The sequence below is a fragment of the Porites lutea genome, chromosome 5 (assembly GCF_958299795.1).
Source record: "Porites lutea chromosome 5, jaPorLute2.1, whole genome shotgun sequence".
In the NCBI taxonomy this organism is placed as follows: domain Eukaryota; kingdom Metazoa; phylum Cnidaria; class Anthozoa; order Scleractinia; family Poritidae; genus Porites; species Porites lutea.
Window position 1 is genome coordinate 45,410,820 of NC_133205.1, and position 17,679 is coordinate 45,428,498.

The 17,679-nt window shown below is 39.0% G+C and overlaps 3 protein-coding genes across 3 annotated transcripts in view; 2 read left to right on the plus strand and 1 right to left on the minus strand.

Moving 5' to 3' along the window:
• Nucleotides 1–17,679, plus strand: part of LOC140938752 (allograft inflammatory factor 1-like) — a 225,245-nt gene that overhangs the window by 85,274 nt on the left and 122,292 nt on the right. The gene's annotated exons all lie outside the window — the stretch shown is intronic.
• On the plus strand, nucleotides 1,757–3,760 carry LOC140937149 (bone morphogenetic protein 2-like). The gene is made up of 2 exons (XM_073386681.1): nucleotides 1,757–2,018; nucleotides 2,171–3,760. Exons 1-2 carry the CDS (start codon nucleotides 1,760–1,762, stop codon nucleotides 3,001–3,003), a joined length of 1,092 nt encoding a protein of 363 aa, XP_073242782.1. The 5' UTR covers nucleotides 1,757–1,759; the 3' UTR covers nucleotides 3,004–3,760.
• Nucleotides 7,432–17,679, minus strand: part of LOC140938710 (uncharacterized) — a 23,107-nt gene continuing 12,859 nt past the window's right edge. Inside the window, exons 16-18 of the mRNA XM_073388211.1 lie at nucleotides 14,806–15,007; nucleotides 14,401–14,555; nucleotides 7,432–10,519 (exon numbers count right to left, since the gene is read on the minus strand). Of these exons, the coding sequence (XP_073244312.1) occupies nucleotides 7,541–10,519; nucleotides 14,401–14,555; nucleotides 14,806–15,007 (3,336 nt within the window). The 3' untranslated portion in view covers nucleotides 7,432–7,540. The remainder of the gene's footprint in view (nucleotides 10,520–14,400; nucleotides 14,556–14,805; nucleotides 15,008–17,679) is intronic.

Consider the following 17,679-nt stretch of genomic DNA (forward strand, 5'->3'; position numbering starts at 1 on the left):
TTTACGGAAATTATTCGACATTAGCTTCTCATCAAACGCTGTATGTTGTCACGCTGTTGCCTACTCGTCAATTAATATCAAATGGCTTCCAAGACCTTGACAAGGTCTATTCTTTTCAGATTTCCGTTTAATTTTTTGGTTCAGGGGATAAATCAAACGTAGTTGCAGTTACACATCAGGAAGAGTCCTTGTGACAATTCTTTAAACTGTGAGTTCAGTGATTATCAAAAACTCCCCAGAATATAGGAACGTCGGATCTCCATGCACTTTCCACAAACCACTAAGGTGCTTACACAGGCTAGTGCAGAAAATACTGTTGAACTTTTATGTGGCAAATTACTTCCACAGAGACGACCACGTGTTTCTCAGTGTGAATGTCGGTCGCCGTCGGCACGGGAAATACTCAGTTTGCCAGATTATAGGAGGAGGGTACGCGAAAACAACTACATTTTTGAATTTTGAATGATCCCTGGAATTTAGTTTAGTGGCAAAATGCGACGCGCGTTTCATTAAAAAATCAGCCAGTTAAAAAGTGATGTAAGATCTTGTCGGTGTAAGCATTTCAGTCTCAAACAAGCGCCAGGTCTGGGGAGGGGGGGTCCGCATCCCCCGGATTCTCCCCCTGGATCCGACACTGCACCAAAGGGACTTTTATCGTGTTTAAAAAGTTTTTTTTCGTATGCAAGTTGTTTGTATCTCGATTGTGAGTTGCACTTGAATTGGTACGTCATTAAAGGCAGTTTAGGATATAAAGAATCCGCAAGCTATAATGAATTTCAGGATTCACACCTTAGAAATGTTTGCTCTGGAGTTCCCGACCCAGAAAAACGAAGGCTAATACCAGATCATCCGATAATTAATTTCCTGCCTATTTCATTATGATCTAATTGACATTTTTATATCCTTTAATTTGGCAAAGAGGTATTTCGCTAATGACATTGGCGGAAATAATTACAAAGTAATCTATGGAAAGCACCTTCCTTTTATATTCTAGTTCACCAGAAATGTTCTGAATAGGGCGGGTTTGCCAATATATGAGTGTTTTTGTACCGCGGATTCACGATATAAAAGGATATTTGTATCAAAAAAGAAAACATAAAGTTTGTTTTTGTTTTCCAAAGAAATCAAAGATAATGAATACTTTTACAAAGTTATAGTGAAGGAAGTATGATGTAAAATACTCCACTTTCAAATGTTCTTGACTTCAACTGGTGATGAAAACGGCGAAAAGTGGAAAGGCTCTTTGTAGGAATGCTCCTGCTTTGCTTTTCATCTCAATAACATTGAATCATCTTTGTTTTACAATATGCGTGATGATAATATCATCTTGTTATTCAGGAAGCTTCCAAGGTTATCGCTGGATAAAAGAATGAGATTCTCGTGACGATTTTGTTACAGATCATTAATAAATATCGATTTAAGATAATCAGCGGTTTGCCTTTGAGTTCTTCACTCTGTCTATACTTCGCCTGCACTGTCATGACATTTCATTGCAAAGTGGAGAAACTGTTTTAGCTTTTTTGTGCGTGAGGCGCCTTATAGTTTAACAACTAATCCGCTAAATGAACACGCCTGGTTGATTATTTAAATACCGAAAAACTATCAGCAACAAATTGCAATCTCATTTGATATTTTAAGCACCTTTATAGGGTGTAATTATTATTTAAGTTGGCGCCATTAATCAAGCGTTTCATTCAAGACTTCAAGTAAAATAGAGTGACATATTTATTGCCGACCTTGCCAGGTTTAAATCTTTGAAATGAGCTCTTCAGCTGTTGCTCTAGTTTTATCTCTTTCCTTGTTCGCATTATCCAAAGGGTTAACTGAAGAGGCTGAGAAGGAATTTGCCTCTGGTTTGCTTAACGTATTGGACATGGAACAGGCGCCTAATATATCCAACCATCGCCATGACATTCCTCGATACGTCTTGAATCTTTACAGGGGCAAGCTCCCAAAACTGTCTGACGTCGGCAGAGATGCTTCGTTAGGCAGCACTACAAGAATATACTTTCCACAAGGTAACACTGCCGGATATTGCAAATCCTTTAAAGCGTTTAAGGCATTAAATAGATTGTAATGATCCACACGAGGTGCCAACAATTCTATTTCTTGATAATATGTGTTAGCAGGTATAATGTGTTTGTTTGCATTCATGATTGATTTTAAACAGATCTTGGTAAGAGCGAAAGGAGAGTTATCCTTTGGTTTAAATTATCCTGGGGTGGTGTAAGAAGGTCCCACAGAGTACGAAAGGCTGAGTTACATCTTCAAGTGCATTCGGCAGGTTTAGGAACAGTTAAGGTCAGCATTCCTCGCAAGGGGCGGTCTTTGAAGCTAGGAGTTACTGCAGCCACGAAATACTATACCACAACAGTGTCTCCAGGTGTTCATAAATTAACCCAAGGCAGATGGCTGGTAATAAATCTCACTAAAGCTTTGCCTGTTAAGGTCAGGAAAGACATAAAAGATTTACAAGTTATAATTACGACCACTCATCTGCTTAGAATTGCTACAAAAGGGAAAAGAGAACCGTTCCTTGTTGTTTTGACGGATTCGATTGAATCATCAAGTAAGTTTCATCAAATTCTGCCAATGATGATAAGTCAACGTGATGAAGAAAACACAACTGGCAACTTTGACACAACACAGATGCAGGTAAACATTAGAAGAACAAAGCGCTCGGACATCAACTTCTGTCAAAAACGTCGATTATCTGTCCGATTCCGCGACCTGAAATGGGATGATTGGATCATCGCTCCAACACGATTTGGATTCCACTACTGTGACGGTCATTGTCCACGAACTCTGAGCCAGCAATCAAACCCGACTAATCACGCAATTCTACAGAACATTCTGCACCATCGACTCAGTAAGAAGATCCCTGCGGCCACATGTGTTCCCACTGAACTGCACTCCATAAGCCTGCTCTACTATGAAAAAGATGACTCGATCGTCCTGAAGGACGTGCCTGGTATGGTGGCATCTAACTGCGGCTGTCGTTAACAAGATTGCCATTAAATATAGTCTAAACGACCACATCTAAGCAAGCTAGAATAGCTTTTATACCAAGAAAGTAGAAAATGAAAGATGGTAAATATTCTTGCCAAAAAAAAAAAACACATTAACGTCTCTAATGAATTTTTTTGTGCTGTTTCTCAGATGAACTTTCACACAAAGTGGAAATGGACGAACACCTTAATTGCCACTTGTCCGCCTGAGGCCAGTTTAAATACCGTGTTTATTTGTGTCGGGAGGCTTGACTTAAGTGTTGTAGTGTAGTGAGTGAGGTGTCTTCCTATAACGAGTGTCGGTTAGGTTTGACTGTACAGATAATGAACATTTTTTGTAGGTCCGTCACTAAAAGAAGCTTCTAATCCAAAACGATTGTTCGCACTACGAACAAGATCGACTTGACCCAAGATAACCTGACTATAATATGGCGTTACAGATGAAATAGCCTGTTTCGGAAGAAACGCTGAGTATTTTGGCATGTAATAAAGTTTAGCCTGCGAACCTCAGACCGAAAAAAACCAGATGCTCTCGCATTATTTATCGGAGTCCATATTGGACTGGTTGTAGAAAGACATATTTTCAGTTCCTGTGGAATATATGAAAATTATAAATTCCCAACAACAGCTTCATCTAATGACGTTTGATACAGAGGTGGATGGTGCTCAATTTAGTTTTCGTTTGACATAAAGTACAAGCATATTTCAGAGCAATTTTTGGGACTCCAAGACACGTACGTTGTATTCTTCGGTAACGCTTTTAAATTAAAAAGAAAAAAGTCTAGAATGCCGTTTACTCTTTATTGTAAATTACAATACCACCTGCTTCAGAGCACTTATACTGCTAATATCGAAATGAAGTCCATCCGAAAGTTGTGTTCTAGACAAATTCCTAAGTAAGCTTCTTAAACTTCCAAGCCCATATATCTCAGATGTGATCGATATGTGTTACCATTAACCACAACCTTGGCGTGGGTATATTTTCTGTCGAAATTTATCCTGTGATGACGTGGAGGCAAGGAACGCAGCTAACAACGATAGACCGCCATCTCGAACGTAATCGACTAGCGCGCAAGTTCTTGAATTTTTCACAAAAAACAAATTACTCTCAAAACTTCAGTCTGGATTGCACGGATTTATGACTCAGAAACATGGACAAAGGCCTATTAACTAATAACGTCTTCATTGATCTTCTTGGCATTAATAGTTTGGACCACGCAACAGTTTCCACGGCAAATTTCTAAATTGGTTAGAGTCGTACCTCACAAACAGGCGACGGCAGTGTTCTGTTAATGGTGTCTCGTCTGATAGGGAATATATAAGTTGTGTTATTCCACAGGGATAAATCCTAGGTCCCTTACTATTCTTAAATTTCGTCAACAATTTTTCACAATTACCTGCAGCATACTACCCCGCGTATGTTTGTAGATGATATTTACACAACAATAACTGATTGAAGTACCAGCGACATTGAACTTAACCTAAAGAGCGACCTAGAAGCAATTGAGAAATAGGGTTGGCTGCAACCGGCACTGCGACAACATTAAGGACTCAAGAATAATAATAGCCTTTTTTCGATCACTAGTGCAGCCGAACTTCGACTATCAAAGCCTTGTGTGGGCTAATTGCACAAAAACACGTGCAGATCAATTGAAGAATCCCAAAAACAGAAAGCAACACATTGCAAAAGGGGACTATTCCGTAAGATCATGTAATATTCTAGAAAACCTATGTTGGCCAACGATGTACGATGGCGGATGGAAAATGCCAATTAATTATCATGATGTATTAAAAAGGAGGATAAATTTCATCATGCGGCTGTACCTGAGTACTTATTAAACTGAGGCTTTTTCGGCTCACCTGTGAAGTGCATAATTAGAGCCTCAGGCTAGCTATTCGACATGCAGTTGCCCAAACCCTATAAAACAATTGTAAGTTGAAATTATTACCGTGTATGAATAAAGTTAATTCAGTGAAAGGTTTGAACCCAGGAGTCATTTCAAAAGTAGGTTGGGTTTGATCGTCCGGGTAAACGTAGTCCTGAATAGGACTGTTGTTGTTGACAGTGACTGACGTTTCGACAACCTGTGCGCCGGTATGTCATCTTCAGAGTCAAAGTGAGTTGTTTCACGTCGGTTGGTGGTATTGTACTCAGGTCATTGCCCTGATTGGTCAATTACGCCGCGAGGTTATTAGTCGTCTGTCAGTTAAGCCGTGATGTTGGTGCGTTTCGATCCGTCTATTGTCACAGTTAAACAGTCGTCTACTGTTAGTTAAATTGTCAGTTATCCAGTAGTTCCCTCGTGGTTAGTTTTGTTTGATTTCATCAATAAGTCTTTTGTACGGCGCCGGTAACTGTTGACTACGATTCAGTGGCGTTTGTTCTAAGTTAGTAAACCAGCTTTCTAAAGTGAGTCGTTGATAGTAGTCTGTAGAATACGTTATACATGTCGCAGAGTTCCAGTCGATTTGATGTTTCGTCTGTAACTGGTGTTCAGCAATGTGACTGTTGACCTCACCATTTCTCGTCGCTTAGGCACCTGCTAAGGTTTCTGCCGGTTTCACCAATGTAAGTAGCCTAGCAGTCGCAGCATTTGATCTTAATTCGTTCATTCACTTCATTAACTACCCACACATGATATGAAAGACGTTCAAATTTGTCATATTTTCTTTGTTTTGTCAGGCAAATACGATGAGAATATGGAGGGGGACAACAGACCACTTTGGATACATGAAAATTCACACTTGGCTCCGAGGCTTGACAGAATAAAGCGAAAGAAAGAATTAATTTTTATTTCTTTTAGTTCTACTCAACCCCCCCCTCCCCACCCCCAAAGCCTCCAATTTTAGTATATCGAAATTGGTCTATTCTGAACAGCCGAAATTTCGCCACTCACTACTGGTTTCCCTGCGAAATGACGATGAGAGACGACGGCAGAAATTCCATACCAATGATGCTTCACTACCCAGATCGGGTAGCACTTGATTGGTCGAATCAAATTTCCCACACGACACGACCGTTTAGAAGCACTACCCTTAGCACTACCCTTAGCACTACCCTTAGCACTACCCTTAGCACTACCCTTAGCACTACCCTTAGCACTACCCAGATCTGTTTAGTGACGCGTCATCAGCATATTCAATTTCTACACTCGTTTCTCAGACGTCATTTCGCGGGGAAACCATTGGTGGTTAATGTCGGCTGTTTTGTTAGGGTACTATTCTGCTTCACCTAACTGAGCGCCTGGTAGCAAAAGCCCTCTCTTTTGTATGCTGTACTACAATTGATTTTTACGTCTACAAGTCTTCAAAAAACACCTGGAACCCATTCAGATACATAACACAAATGAGTTATATAATATGAGGACAGTGAGCAATTCAGTTCAAATTAAATATGGTCTATTCGTTTATTTTAACGATGACATCATTCGCTACATGATCCCTTTTTTAGAAGGTTCGGTGCCTTCGATAAATAATAAGATAGCAATACAGTAAAAACCCGCGAGAAAGAACCTGCATTTTCCCAAGTTAGCCTAAAAAGATTTTACATAAATGGATATCAACACAAGAATTAAGGCTACTCAGGTTCTTAAATAGGTTCTTATTTTCTATAGAAAAAATTTATCGTAGCTGAGAGTATTTAGTGGTATTCAGCTTATTCCTTTTACAAAATCTACATACTATTACATTGTAGTTGGAGTGACAGGGCACCTACGTCTCCAAAGAGGTTTCAGAATGTTGGCTTATCTTATTTGCCAATGGGTGTAGTTTTTTCAAATAGATTTTAGGGAATAAGAACCCGTTTCAAACTTTGTGCTAAACAGGTTGTTGTATAGGGTATAGGCCTAACTTGCAAATTTTAGCCCAACAGGTTCTTACAAACCAGGTTCTTACTTGCAGGTTTTTACGGTTCCTAAAATGAATTCATTAAACCTAAAAAGAAATTGCTTAAGTTGAGAAAACTACTTGCGTACAAAAGTAATATTTGGCCCCTTACAGCAGCCGTAAAAGCTACTTAAAAACATCAGAATCTAAGACTAAATTCACAAGCTTCTACTTAAAATTATTACACTCAGGATTCTTTTAACTTAATAAACATGTCATGAGTTAAAAACGAAACAACCAAAATAATATATACAGCGAGACAGGGATTGTTTCAAGGTGTCATAAAAATTATATTCGCGGAAACGTCCAGCAAAAAGGATATATATCAAAAAGTTCCAGTAATATCTATTTAGCAAAGAAGCCTCGTTTTAACTCTCAGCAAGACTTTTCACTTAAGGTTCGCAGAACAACAGCATGATTAGTATAAAGACAAAATAAATATTTTTTTCTAAATCAAACGACTCAGTAACTTCTAATATAACAAACATTGATTAATGCTCACCTCATATCTATCTTTCATAGAAAGGTGTGGAATTAAAAAAAAATGACCTCTTATGTTGCTCTAAGAATGTTAGCAGTTTTCCATTTTACGTCCAGGCTACAGATGGAAAGTACAAATAAAGTAAAAAATTACATATTTCTTACACTCAGATTACCATGAACAGTTTAACATTTTTCTTTTCCAGATGAGAGGCAAGATTTTTTAGGCGACGGATTCGCAAGCATCCTGGTTTTCCAGCGTTAAAAACGCGATACAAATGAAGCGCTTCTTTTTTCTCCAACGCAAACCGCAACTCTGGAACAGAAATTTCAAAAAATTCCTTCTGATCAGAGGACGTCGTCTTGACCTCGATATAGGTGATAACGGTCTTAGATTCGGCCTCTTGGTTTACTCCAGTAATATGTCGTCGAATCTCAATATCGTAAGGTGCAGTAGTGTTAGCTTCCTCGTTCAACCAAATAATATTCACATTTTCAGCTGAAGGAAAGACTTTGACTTGCTTGAGAAGAAACTCATAAACACATCGTTCTCCCCATCGACCGACTTCTTCGCTGTTTGGGTTCTCACCAAGTTGTATACCATTCAAGACTTTAAGGTCGCCATCATTCAAGGAGAGATCATCGTAGTCTATTTCGGTTGCCTCTTCGTTGAAACTGAGATAAGCGCGAGGGGGTGAGGTTTGCCTTGCATCACATGCGGGGACTGGCAGGGTACAGATCCGTTCAGGATTTGGTGGAGATTGTGCTCCCAAAGGCAACACATCCTGCACACTTTCCGTTTTTTCATCACAAAGCGAATCGTTTGCAACTCTTTCTAAAGTAACATCATTACCTTTCACAGGATTTAGATCATTCAGTGAGGAAGTTTGATAATTCTCTTCCCTGTTTGCTGCTTCCATGATTAGAGTCTTACTGTTTCGCCGAGGCATGACCTCCGTCCTGTCATCTGGTTCTCTCGTACCTTCTCGATCGTTTGGTCTTTCCGTATCAACTAAAGGCTGAATTGGTCGTCCTTGGATTTGGACTTTCTCCTCCAAAGATTTCTTCACAGAATCAGGAGGCGCTGGGGGTGGCCACATCTTAAGAGTACTGTCGCTATTCAATTCTGCTTCACGCTTTAAGGTCTTGTCAAATTGTGCGGAGGACTTTGGAGGCCAGGAATGAAGACCATCATCGCCAACTCGGTTTGGCAATGAAATATTTGCGTTAAGACTCGGAACTACGTCTTTCGAAGCTTCTTGTACAACTTCTTCCAGTACTTGAGGAGGGGGCACACACCAAGGTTCTTCTTCATCGGGTAAAGGTTCTAAGCCTTGGACTTCTTCTAAAAAGAACTCAAAGTCGCCACCACTGTAATTCTTCACAGCAACCAGGAAGTTGCTGAGGTCCGAGGAGTCCTGCCTCTTCACTCGTAGCAGTTTCACCATTTCACCATTCAAGACATCATAATTTTCCTGGTGCTCTTCTGCTACATAAAAACAGAAGCTGGAACCCACAGGCTGGACTCCAGACTTTTCTTCAATTACAATATGAATATCGGGGTGAGTACTAAGTGAATAAACTGTTTCCAGTTTTCCCACCGAAGCAAACTGCATTTGTTGCAGTTTTTCTGCGAATTTCTCATTTTTCAGTTCTTCATACACTGGTTGTTTTTTGAAATACAGAAAACGTTGCACCGCTGGTATCATCTGATGAATATACTTCTGTAGAGGCACACATTGGTACTTTACTAATGTGGGGGTAAAATCTCTCTTTACGCATTCACTTAACCGCTGTATGTCACAAGCTTTCAAAAACAGGAAAACATTGTGCTTCATTTCTTCTTTTTCGTTCACAAACTTACGATTTTCCACGGTGGAACGCTTCCTTGGATCTTGAAAAAAATCGCCGAGGTCGATGAAGTGAACGCCACTTTCCTTCTGAAAAATTTTGCCGAGAGACTTGTTGTCGAGTAGAAGAGGCTTATCTGAAAGTGAAACCCATTTCCCCGAAGAAGGAAAAATGCATTTGAGACTGGTATCCAAGGACTGTCTGATAAACGACGCCATATTTACGTCAACTTCGCTTTCTATAGGTACGCTATCTCTGTGGCCACGTGCAATACATTTCCTACCTAAAATGGCAAATACTTTCAACATGTCATTCAACGGCAACGGAGAAGGCAAACCAGCAAGTTCAGCAACAGTTGATGCCATCTCAAGGTACTCATCCACATTGGGTGTTTCGTCCACTTTGAGTTGATCGACGAAGAAAGTTGCAAGACTTTGCTGGCCAGAAGCCTTGGACAAACTGTGGTAAAATCCCTCCAGCAGATGCTTTGTTGTTACTTTGCCGTGGTCCCTGAGTAGCTTTAAAGCTACCTCAGTCGGGTCTCGCCAGCAGACATCCTTCAAAACGTGAAACGAGCCAGGTAACTTATGCTTTAGTTGAGGTTTAATGCATGAAGTCGACGCCGACCGAAACGGGACAAACACCAATGCATTTTTAAGAAATGCATCGCACACTTTCTTTCTTTGTTCCTCGTTTTGCACCATTTTGTTGTACAAGAAAGAGTAGACTTCACTCATGTGTGCCAGTGATGTGGTAAACTCTTTTGTTGGGGATTCTTTGTTAGTTACGCTTGAAGCAGTAGACCACTTCTTCATCTCGCTTATCATACCATCCACATTAACTGATTCATGAATTTGCAAGGTCTTAACAAATCTACTGTTTTTTAAATCAGCCGCTAAATACTTCACGTGATCCTCCAGTAGCCTGCCAACCGCTTCATTCCAGATGAAAAGGTCTCTCGGTATGTAAATTGTTTGCCCATCGCTGGCTGACATCCATGGATTCAAAACAAGATTTAAATAGAAGGATGAACGAGTTTCTCCGAGAATATGGTCATTGCTATCTTTGACGCGTACCAAGGCATCTGCGTACTGTGAATACTCGCTATCCCAGCGTTCGTCGATCCACTGCGCCAGAATAGTGGATTGACGATAGATGCTTTGACGGTCAGCAGTAGGTTCAGCAATCTTGCTCAGAAATTCTTCAAATTCTTCGCAAGCGCAGTCCTCGACGACGTAACAACCGTCTGGAGTTGTTTGCCAAACTGCTTCGTTGGACGCCCAGGGAGTTTGTGCCTAAAAAGGTGGAAAAGGGTGAGAATGATCTCCTACCAATGAAAAGTATGAAGTAAAATTTGATTTCCTTGACTCCTACTTTACAATAAAAACCGTAGTCAAGCATTTTGCAAAATTACTTACCAGTTATCACTGAAGTGAGTCGATTTCAGATTATGATAGCTTTGAAAGTGGTTTCCAAAATTACATATTATATAAGAAATCAAGTAATAAGCCTTAGTCTCTATGTGTTAAGGATATTGAAGTGCTCCACGATTAAATTAACCCTACCCGGCCATACAAGTCAAGCAATGCGATCGGGTGGCATACCTTGAAATATTCTATGAGTGACTTATCCTTTTAAGTATGAATACACACGAGCTTTTAGACGTATTTTGGTGGCTGTAATCTCTATGGCATGGGGTAATAATACATATACTTTTCCTTTTTTGTGATTAAGTCCGACGGTCAGGAAATATCGAACATCGAGTGGCACGAGTTGAAAAAATCGATTTCTTTCACTTTTTTCGTCCAAATATAGCTTTTAGGTAGATAAGTAATCTGATATAAATTTTTCTCCCAAAAAGCCTTTTATTGTCGAGAAAAGTAAGAATATCCGTTTCCGTGGTCGGAGGCTCAAATTGGCCTTACTTTCAACTGTTTATTAATTATTCCAAATTTTACAGCAAGCAATATCCACTGCCCGTACTTAGCAGATTAGCAAGTCGAGGCGAGCAGTGGTTACACTACATTATTTATATACAAATAGCTCACAAGCAAGACTAGAGAAAAGGGTAAAAAATGTTAACTAAATAAAAAATAAATTCAATTCAATTAAGTTTACAATCATGTATATTGCAAGTAGAAGAAGCCGAGTTTTCAGGAATTTTTTGCTATTAAGTCGGGTCAAGAGATCATAATCCTATTATGGCTCTTGGTCGGGTAAATCAATATAATCATTTTCTTCTGAAATTATTCGGAGTGAAGTGTCGTCAACATTGATTTTAAAATTATTTTTGGACATTTGACGTATTTCATATGGTAGACTATTCCAGATTTTTTACACCATATCTTGAAAAAGACTTTGTTTGTGTAATCTTGAGTGTTTAACGTCATAATCATCTCTTGAAGATGATCCTGTACTATACGAATGAATATTAGGTTGGGAAGCAAATAAGTTAGGTGTGTTAGTAGGTGTTAAGCTGTTAGATATATCATGCATTAGAATAGTCAGTAGAAAAAGTAGCAAAGTCAGTAGAGTAGATCTAAAGGAAGAAAGCTAGAGGAGACAAAATAAGGTACTGCATGAGAATTGTAATCACCGAAGAACTTGAGGCGGAGGGCGTGTTTTAGAAGTATAAGAATTTTGTTTTTGTACAGTTTTAGCAGCTTAGTCCCCAGTGACTATGCCATACAATAAGTAGGGCTGGATAAGAGATATGTATATGTGGTGTAAAGTATTCAGGGGTACAAAGTGTAATATAATAATTTGAAGCGACGTGGGCGATATGGTATTTCCAGGAAAGAGTTTCATTGACAAGAACGCTCTTACAACGAGTCTCAATTTCGCTTGCTTGGAGATTAGATCGAGAAAAGAGGACGCGATTAATTCTACACGAAACAGCATTTACTCGCTGAGGGTTCTTTACTTCCTACTTGATCGACGTCGACACTTTTTATTTGTTTCTGAATTGATTTAGTACGCGTGCGACGACCGGAAATACGTCTGCGGTCGCAGGCTATAGCGTGTATAAATACACGAAAATTCAACGGCCTCGATTCCAGAGAAATTACATCATTGCCAGAGATCAAAAAAGTGATTTACATGGCAAGTCATTTCAATCATCGCCAAAAATAAGCCGCATGCTCATCAAAAGACCCATTTGCATACAGTGAAAATTTACAACACCCGACCATCGCAATTTTGCTAATTAAGATTTATATCTTTTTTTCGACCACTCAGTAGTGTTCACTTGTTCCAAAGTAATCAACGCTTTCAAGCGATAGAATTCGTGGACCGACACGTTTCGGAAAAGCTCTACATTTAATATTTCCTAAGCTTTCTTCGCAAAACATGCGTGGCTTCAGTCACGCAACGATTCTTAGTTCCAGTTTGCACTGTCTCCGCCAGGAATGCCTAGCACAATGTCTCCCCTTTTGTGTCCTAAATGCGAAGAAAAACGCATTGCAGATTATGAGTCTCGCTGCTTACGCAAGCGAGACTAATAAGTACACCTAGATATTTAAAATGATTGTTGCATTCTAAAGAAATGTACGAGTTGTTATGATGGTCAAATACTTTCAAGTTGACTTGGCGATTTAACTTTTTTTGTTTGGTCTAGAAACGACAAAGTCAGATTTCTTTATATTTAGCGATAATTTATTTGCGATCAGCCAATTATAAACCCTAGAAATTTCTGCATTAAATATAGATTCAAGCGATTTGAGATCTTTGTCAGCAGATACCAAATTGGTATTATCAGCAAATAAGTAGAACTTCAATTTATCAGAGCTGCTAGGTATATCACTTATGTAAATAAAGAAATTTGGACGCTTTCCATCAACTTTTTTCTTCACTAGAAGATACTTCCAAAGCATTAGCGAGACTCGCTGAACTGGCATAACTAATAGTAGTTGCTTTCAGCGGCATTAATCTTCATGTGGTATCACTCCAAATTTTCTTAGCTCTCGCCTTATCACACATTTAGACATTCATTTAAAACATACCTGAGAATTGGCTTGGGTTCTTGAAGGCAACCTCCAAATGGAAGCATCCAAGTCCGGCAAATATAGTGAAGCGTGACCAAAATAACTTATTTAAAGGCTCCAAGTTTCTTCGTTTCGAAATATAACAAAGCAAAAATCTTCTTTCTCCGTCATCCTTAGCGAATTACCGCTGTGGAAGGCCTTATTTCTCTACAAAAAGTGAGTACCATAACGCTAGCGCGTTTAATTTTTCTTATTCAAAATACTGTCGGCGTAGAAATGTTACGTTTCCAAGAATTGCATTGCGTTACTACCGTGACTCCGTGACTGTCATTTTGAAGGCACCGACTCGGTGTCTGCGTCAATTCAATTACAGGTGTACGTACGTTTTGTCAGGTGCAGTCAGGGAACAGATTGTCACGCAGAGTCGCCTGCTGGTTGAGTTCAGTGATTCAAAATGGCTAAAATTGACCCAGTTTGACCTTTTTACCTAAAGCAACTTTGCAATGGGGAAACCTACAAGAAGTACAAAAAGCGAACCTTTAGGGTTCAAATATATACTTTTGTGCGTTTCGAAATTTGTAGTGTTTACACAATTACCGCTGGCCTACCATGAGACTTTCTGAACTTCGCGGCGTCTTACAGAGATTTCCTTCAACAACCCAAACCAATTTCCAGGTATTTTCTAGATGAATGTCTAAATAAGTGATTTGAAAATAGCACGAAGAGAGTTTGAAGATGTACCACTTGTTACAAATTGCTGTCGAAAACGAGTAACGAAATAAGTTATTGTTATCATTAAAACCTATCCCTCATTTTCGAATTATTTCAGTACGACGAGCCTCGCAATTGCCCTGCAAGTATCTTCTAGTGAAAGAAAAACAATCGTTCTGTTCATTGAAAGTTTCCAAATTTCTCCATGCGGCTTTGTTTGCGAACGCAAAGAAATTCGATGTTAGCGAATTTCAGGTTAAAAATTGGGCAATTTGGAGACTCAGACATCAAAAACCGATTTTCTAACTTTTCCAAAAAATAAAACGCTTTTGGCGGGAACAATCTACATCAGGTTTCTTATGTACCTAATAGAAATTAAGATTTTGCTCGATTTTTCCTGACCGTCACTCTTAAAAGATGAGACAAAAGATATCCACTTAATATCTCTCCCTAGTTTTAACCGGGTGTAACAGGAATCTCACCATGTTGTTTCTGTGAAGTTTCACTTGCTTCCTTTTAATGGCAAGACAATGTTGAACTCCAAGCTCAGAGAGGAAAGCTTTCCAGTCGATGATACGAGCTTTAGATCCTGTACATGAGTCCAAGTATGATTCGTCGATAAGAGTCCAGGAAATACCTGTAAATTAACGTACATAAACATTTCTACGGCCACAAAGCGACGTTTCAAAAGAACAAGTGAAAATTTCTTTACCACCGTTTTTCACATTTAAGAGAAAATGAAATTCAACTAGATAGAGAAGAAGTAATGGTGATGCAACAACAATTCCATAATTCCATGCCATAAATTGGTAAACAAGGTAAGAAAGATAAAAGATTAAAGAAATCGAAATGACTGATCAAAAAGGGAAATAGAAAAAAATTCTTACTGGAAAGCTGACGAGCAAGATCAATGGTGTTTCCAAACTTTTTTGTAAAGTAAATGGAATTATTGGTTGGATTAACAGGGCCCTTGTTGGTCCAAATCTGCACACATGATCTCAGTTCATTGATGTCACACACTGACGGATCACTCAAATGCTGCTCAAGGATGTAAACAAGATAGCTTCTCAAGACTTCCTTCGCCTTCGTCTGCAAAGCACCAAAGTTCAAAACATTAGATGACCACCATGGCGGATTTGCTGTTATAACATTACAGAGTGGGATTGATAATCGGATAGTACACCATTTTCACTTTCAGAACAACCACTTACTGTCTTTGCGAAACTAAGTTATGGGAAGCTAGCTTTTGAAAAGGCAGAGGGTCGTAAGGCAGACAACGGACAGGGGGATACGCCGCATCGCCGAAGGGGAGGTGGAAGGATCAAAAATTATAACGCGGCTAGAAGTTCTTAATAGTGGTGGGGCATTGTTAACTCACATGCTACAGTACCTACTTTAGTTGAGGGCCCAAACATGATTTGCGATGCAAAGGACAAAACAGAATTACTGAATGAGTTCTTTTGTTCCTGCTGATTTTGATTATATTCTAACTTCTCGAATTTTGTCGAATGTTGTAACTTCTGAACGGGAAATTAACGTTTTACTCAGCAGTGTCAACATTAACAAAGCATTTGGTCCTGATGGTATAATTAACAAAATGATTAAAATTTGTGATGACGGCATAACAAAGGTTTTTACGACCGGAGCATTTCCTGATGATTGGAAACAAGCTAATGTCACTCCAATATTCAAAAAGGAGGACCGTTAAATGAAATCAAATTATCGTCCTGTTTCAATATTAAGTGCCTTTTCTAAAATAATTGAAAAGGTCGTGTTTACCAGATTGTACAATTTCCTGTTGGATATTAATTTTCTTAATCCGCTGCAGTCAGGTTTTCGTCCAGGGGATTCAACAGTCAGTCAGTTGGTTTACATAGTACACAAAATTAACGAAGCATTCAAACGCGGCAAAGAAGTCAGAATGGTTTATCTTGATATTAGCAAAGCTTTCGATAGAGTGTGGTACAAGGGTCTTCTGTTCAAATTGAAATCAATCGGCAACAGAGACCCTCTTCTAGATTGGCTAACGAATTAGCCCTCTCATCGCAAGCAACGAGTGGTTATTGATGGACAGTCGTCGAACTGAAGCAATGTCTCCGCTGATGTACCTCAAGGATCTGTGCTTGGTCCATTGTTATTCTTAATTTATATTAACGACGTTACCGAGAAACTTAAATCTGATTGCCTTTTGCTGATGACACCTCTCTTTTTGACATTGTAGATGACGCAATCACTTCTTCGCTAAAACTTAATAATGATACTTCTGAGATCAAAGACTGGGCTCGGAAATGGCTTGTTACTATCAACCCCACGAAGACTGATTGCATGACCTTCTCAGTAACACGAATGAAGCCACTTCACCCGAATTTACTTTACAGTGACGCAAAAATTATCGAAGTCTCACAAAACACGCATCTAGGTGTTGTTCTTTGCAACAACCTTTCTTGGAGAGCCCATATCTTTAAGATTTATGAGAAAGCCTCTAAGAGACTTAATAAGCTGAAAGGTATAGAGTAAAAGGTTGAGAGGACTACTTGGCGCGTCCTCTACTGGAATACGCGGATGTGTTATGGGATGGGTGAACTGAAAGTGAGAGCGATCTCCTCGAGCATGAGCAATATGAGGCAGGAAAGAAATTAGGTGGGAAGATCTCAAAACAAGAAAAGCCACTCATGAACTGCTGTTATATTTTAAGATCGTTAATAATCTTTGTCCCAGTTTTTTGTTGATTTATTACCCTTACAAGTTAGTGAAACTGAACAAATTACTCCCTACGAATGGCATCATCTTCTCGCTAGCCACACTGAGCGTTTTAAAAGATCTGTTTTCCCTGTACTATTACCTTGTGGAATGACATTAGTATTGATATACGTTGTCTCAAATCCATTGGTTCTTTTAAACAAGCTTTATCTTCCTTTTACAATGTGCCTAGTTATAACGCTACTTATGATTTTGCTATTGATAGATTTAATGCAATTTTCCACGTTTTGTCACTTGTGCGCTTAACTATTATCTTTTTAAAATAGGTTGTACAGAAAGCCCCGTTTGTTTTTGTGGTTTCCACAGCAAGACAGTTAAGCATTTTTCTGTTTGGATCAGTGTTACTGTCTCCGGAGCAAAATAATGATTTATTTTCACTGTCAGAAGAACCACTTACTGTCTTCGCGAAACTAAGTTACGGGAAGAGATATTTTGCCACCGTGATCAGCTCTGACGGTCTATGCAGTGGAAAGAGTCTTTACAACCATGATACTTCCCAAGTTAGATTATTGCGCTTTTCTTTGGAACACCTTAGCTCCTTCTAGATATAATTCTTTAGAACAAATTCAAACGAGGGCTGCAATAATTTTTCAGAAGGATAGCACTCTTAGTCACCATCAACTGTTACGCCAATTACGTTGGAAGTCCCTTACGGCGAGTTCTACTATGCACAATTTAACTTTTGTTTTGAAGTGTCTCCATGACATTGCTCCAGATCTTTTTAAGTGTTATTTTATTAAGTCTTCACACGTTTATTCCACTAGGTGTAATGGTTTAGATATTTTAATTCCTAAAGTCCGTACAGAATCTACCAAGAAAGGAACATTTTATACTGGTACCCAGGATTTCAATAACTTGCCAGCGCATCTATGACTCCATAGTGATTTTTAAAACACAGCTTAATGATATTATTTTTTAGATTTCTGGTAAATCTTTTGGAGTTTTTTAGAGTCTTAATTTATGTAGTTATATAATTCTTAATTTTTATCCACCAACATTGT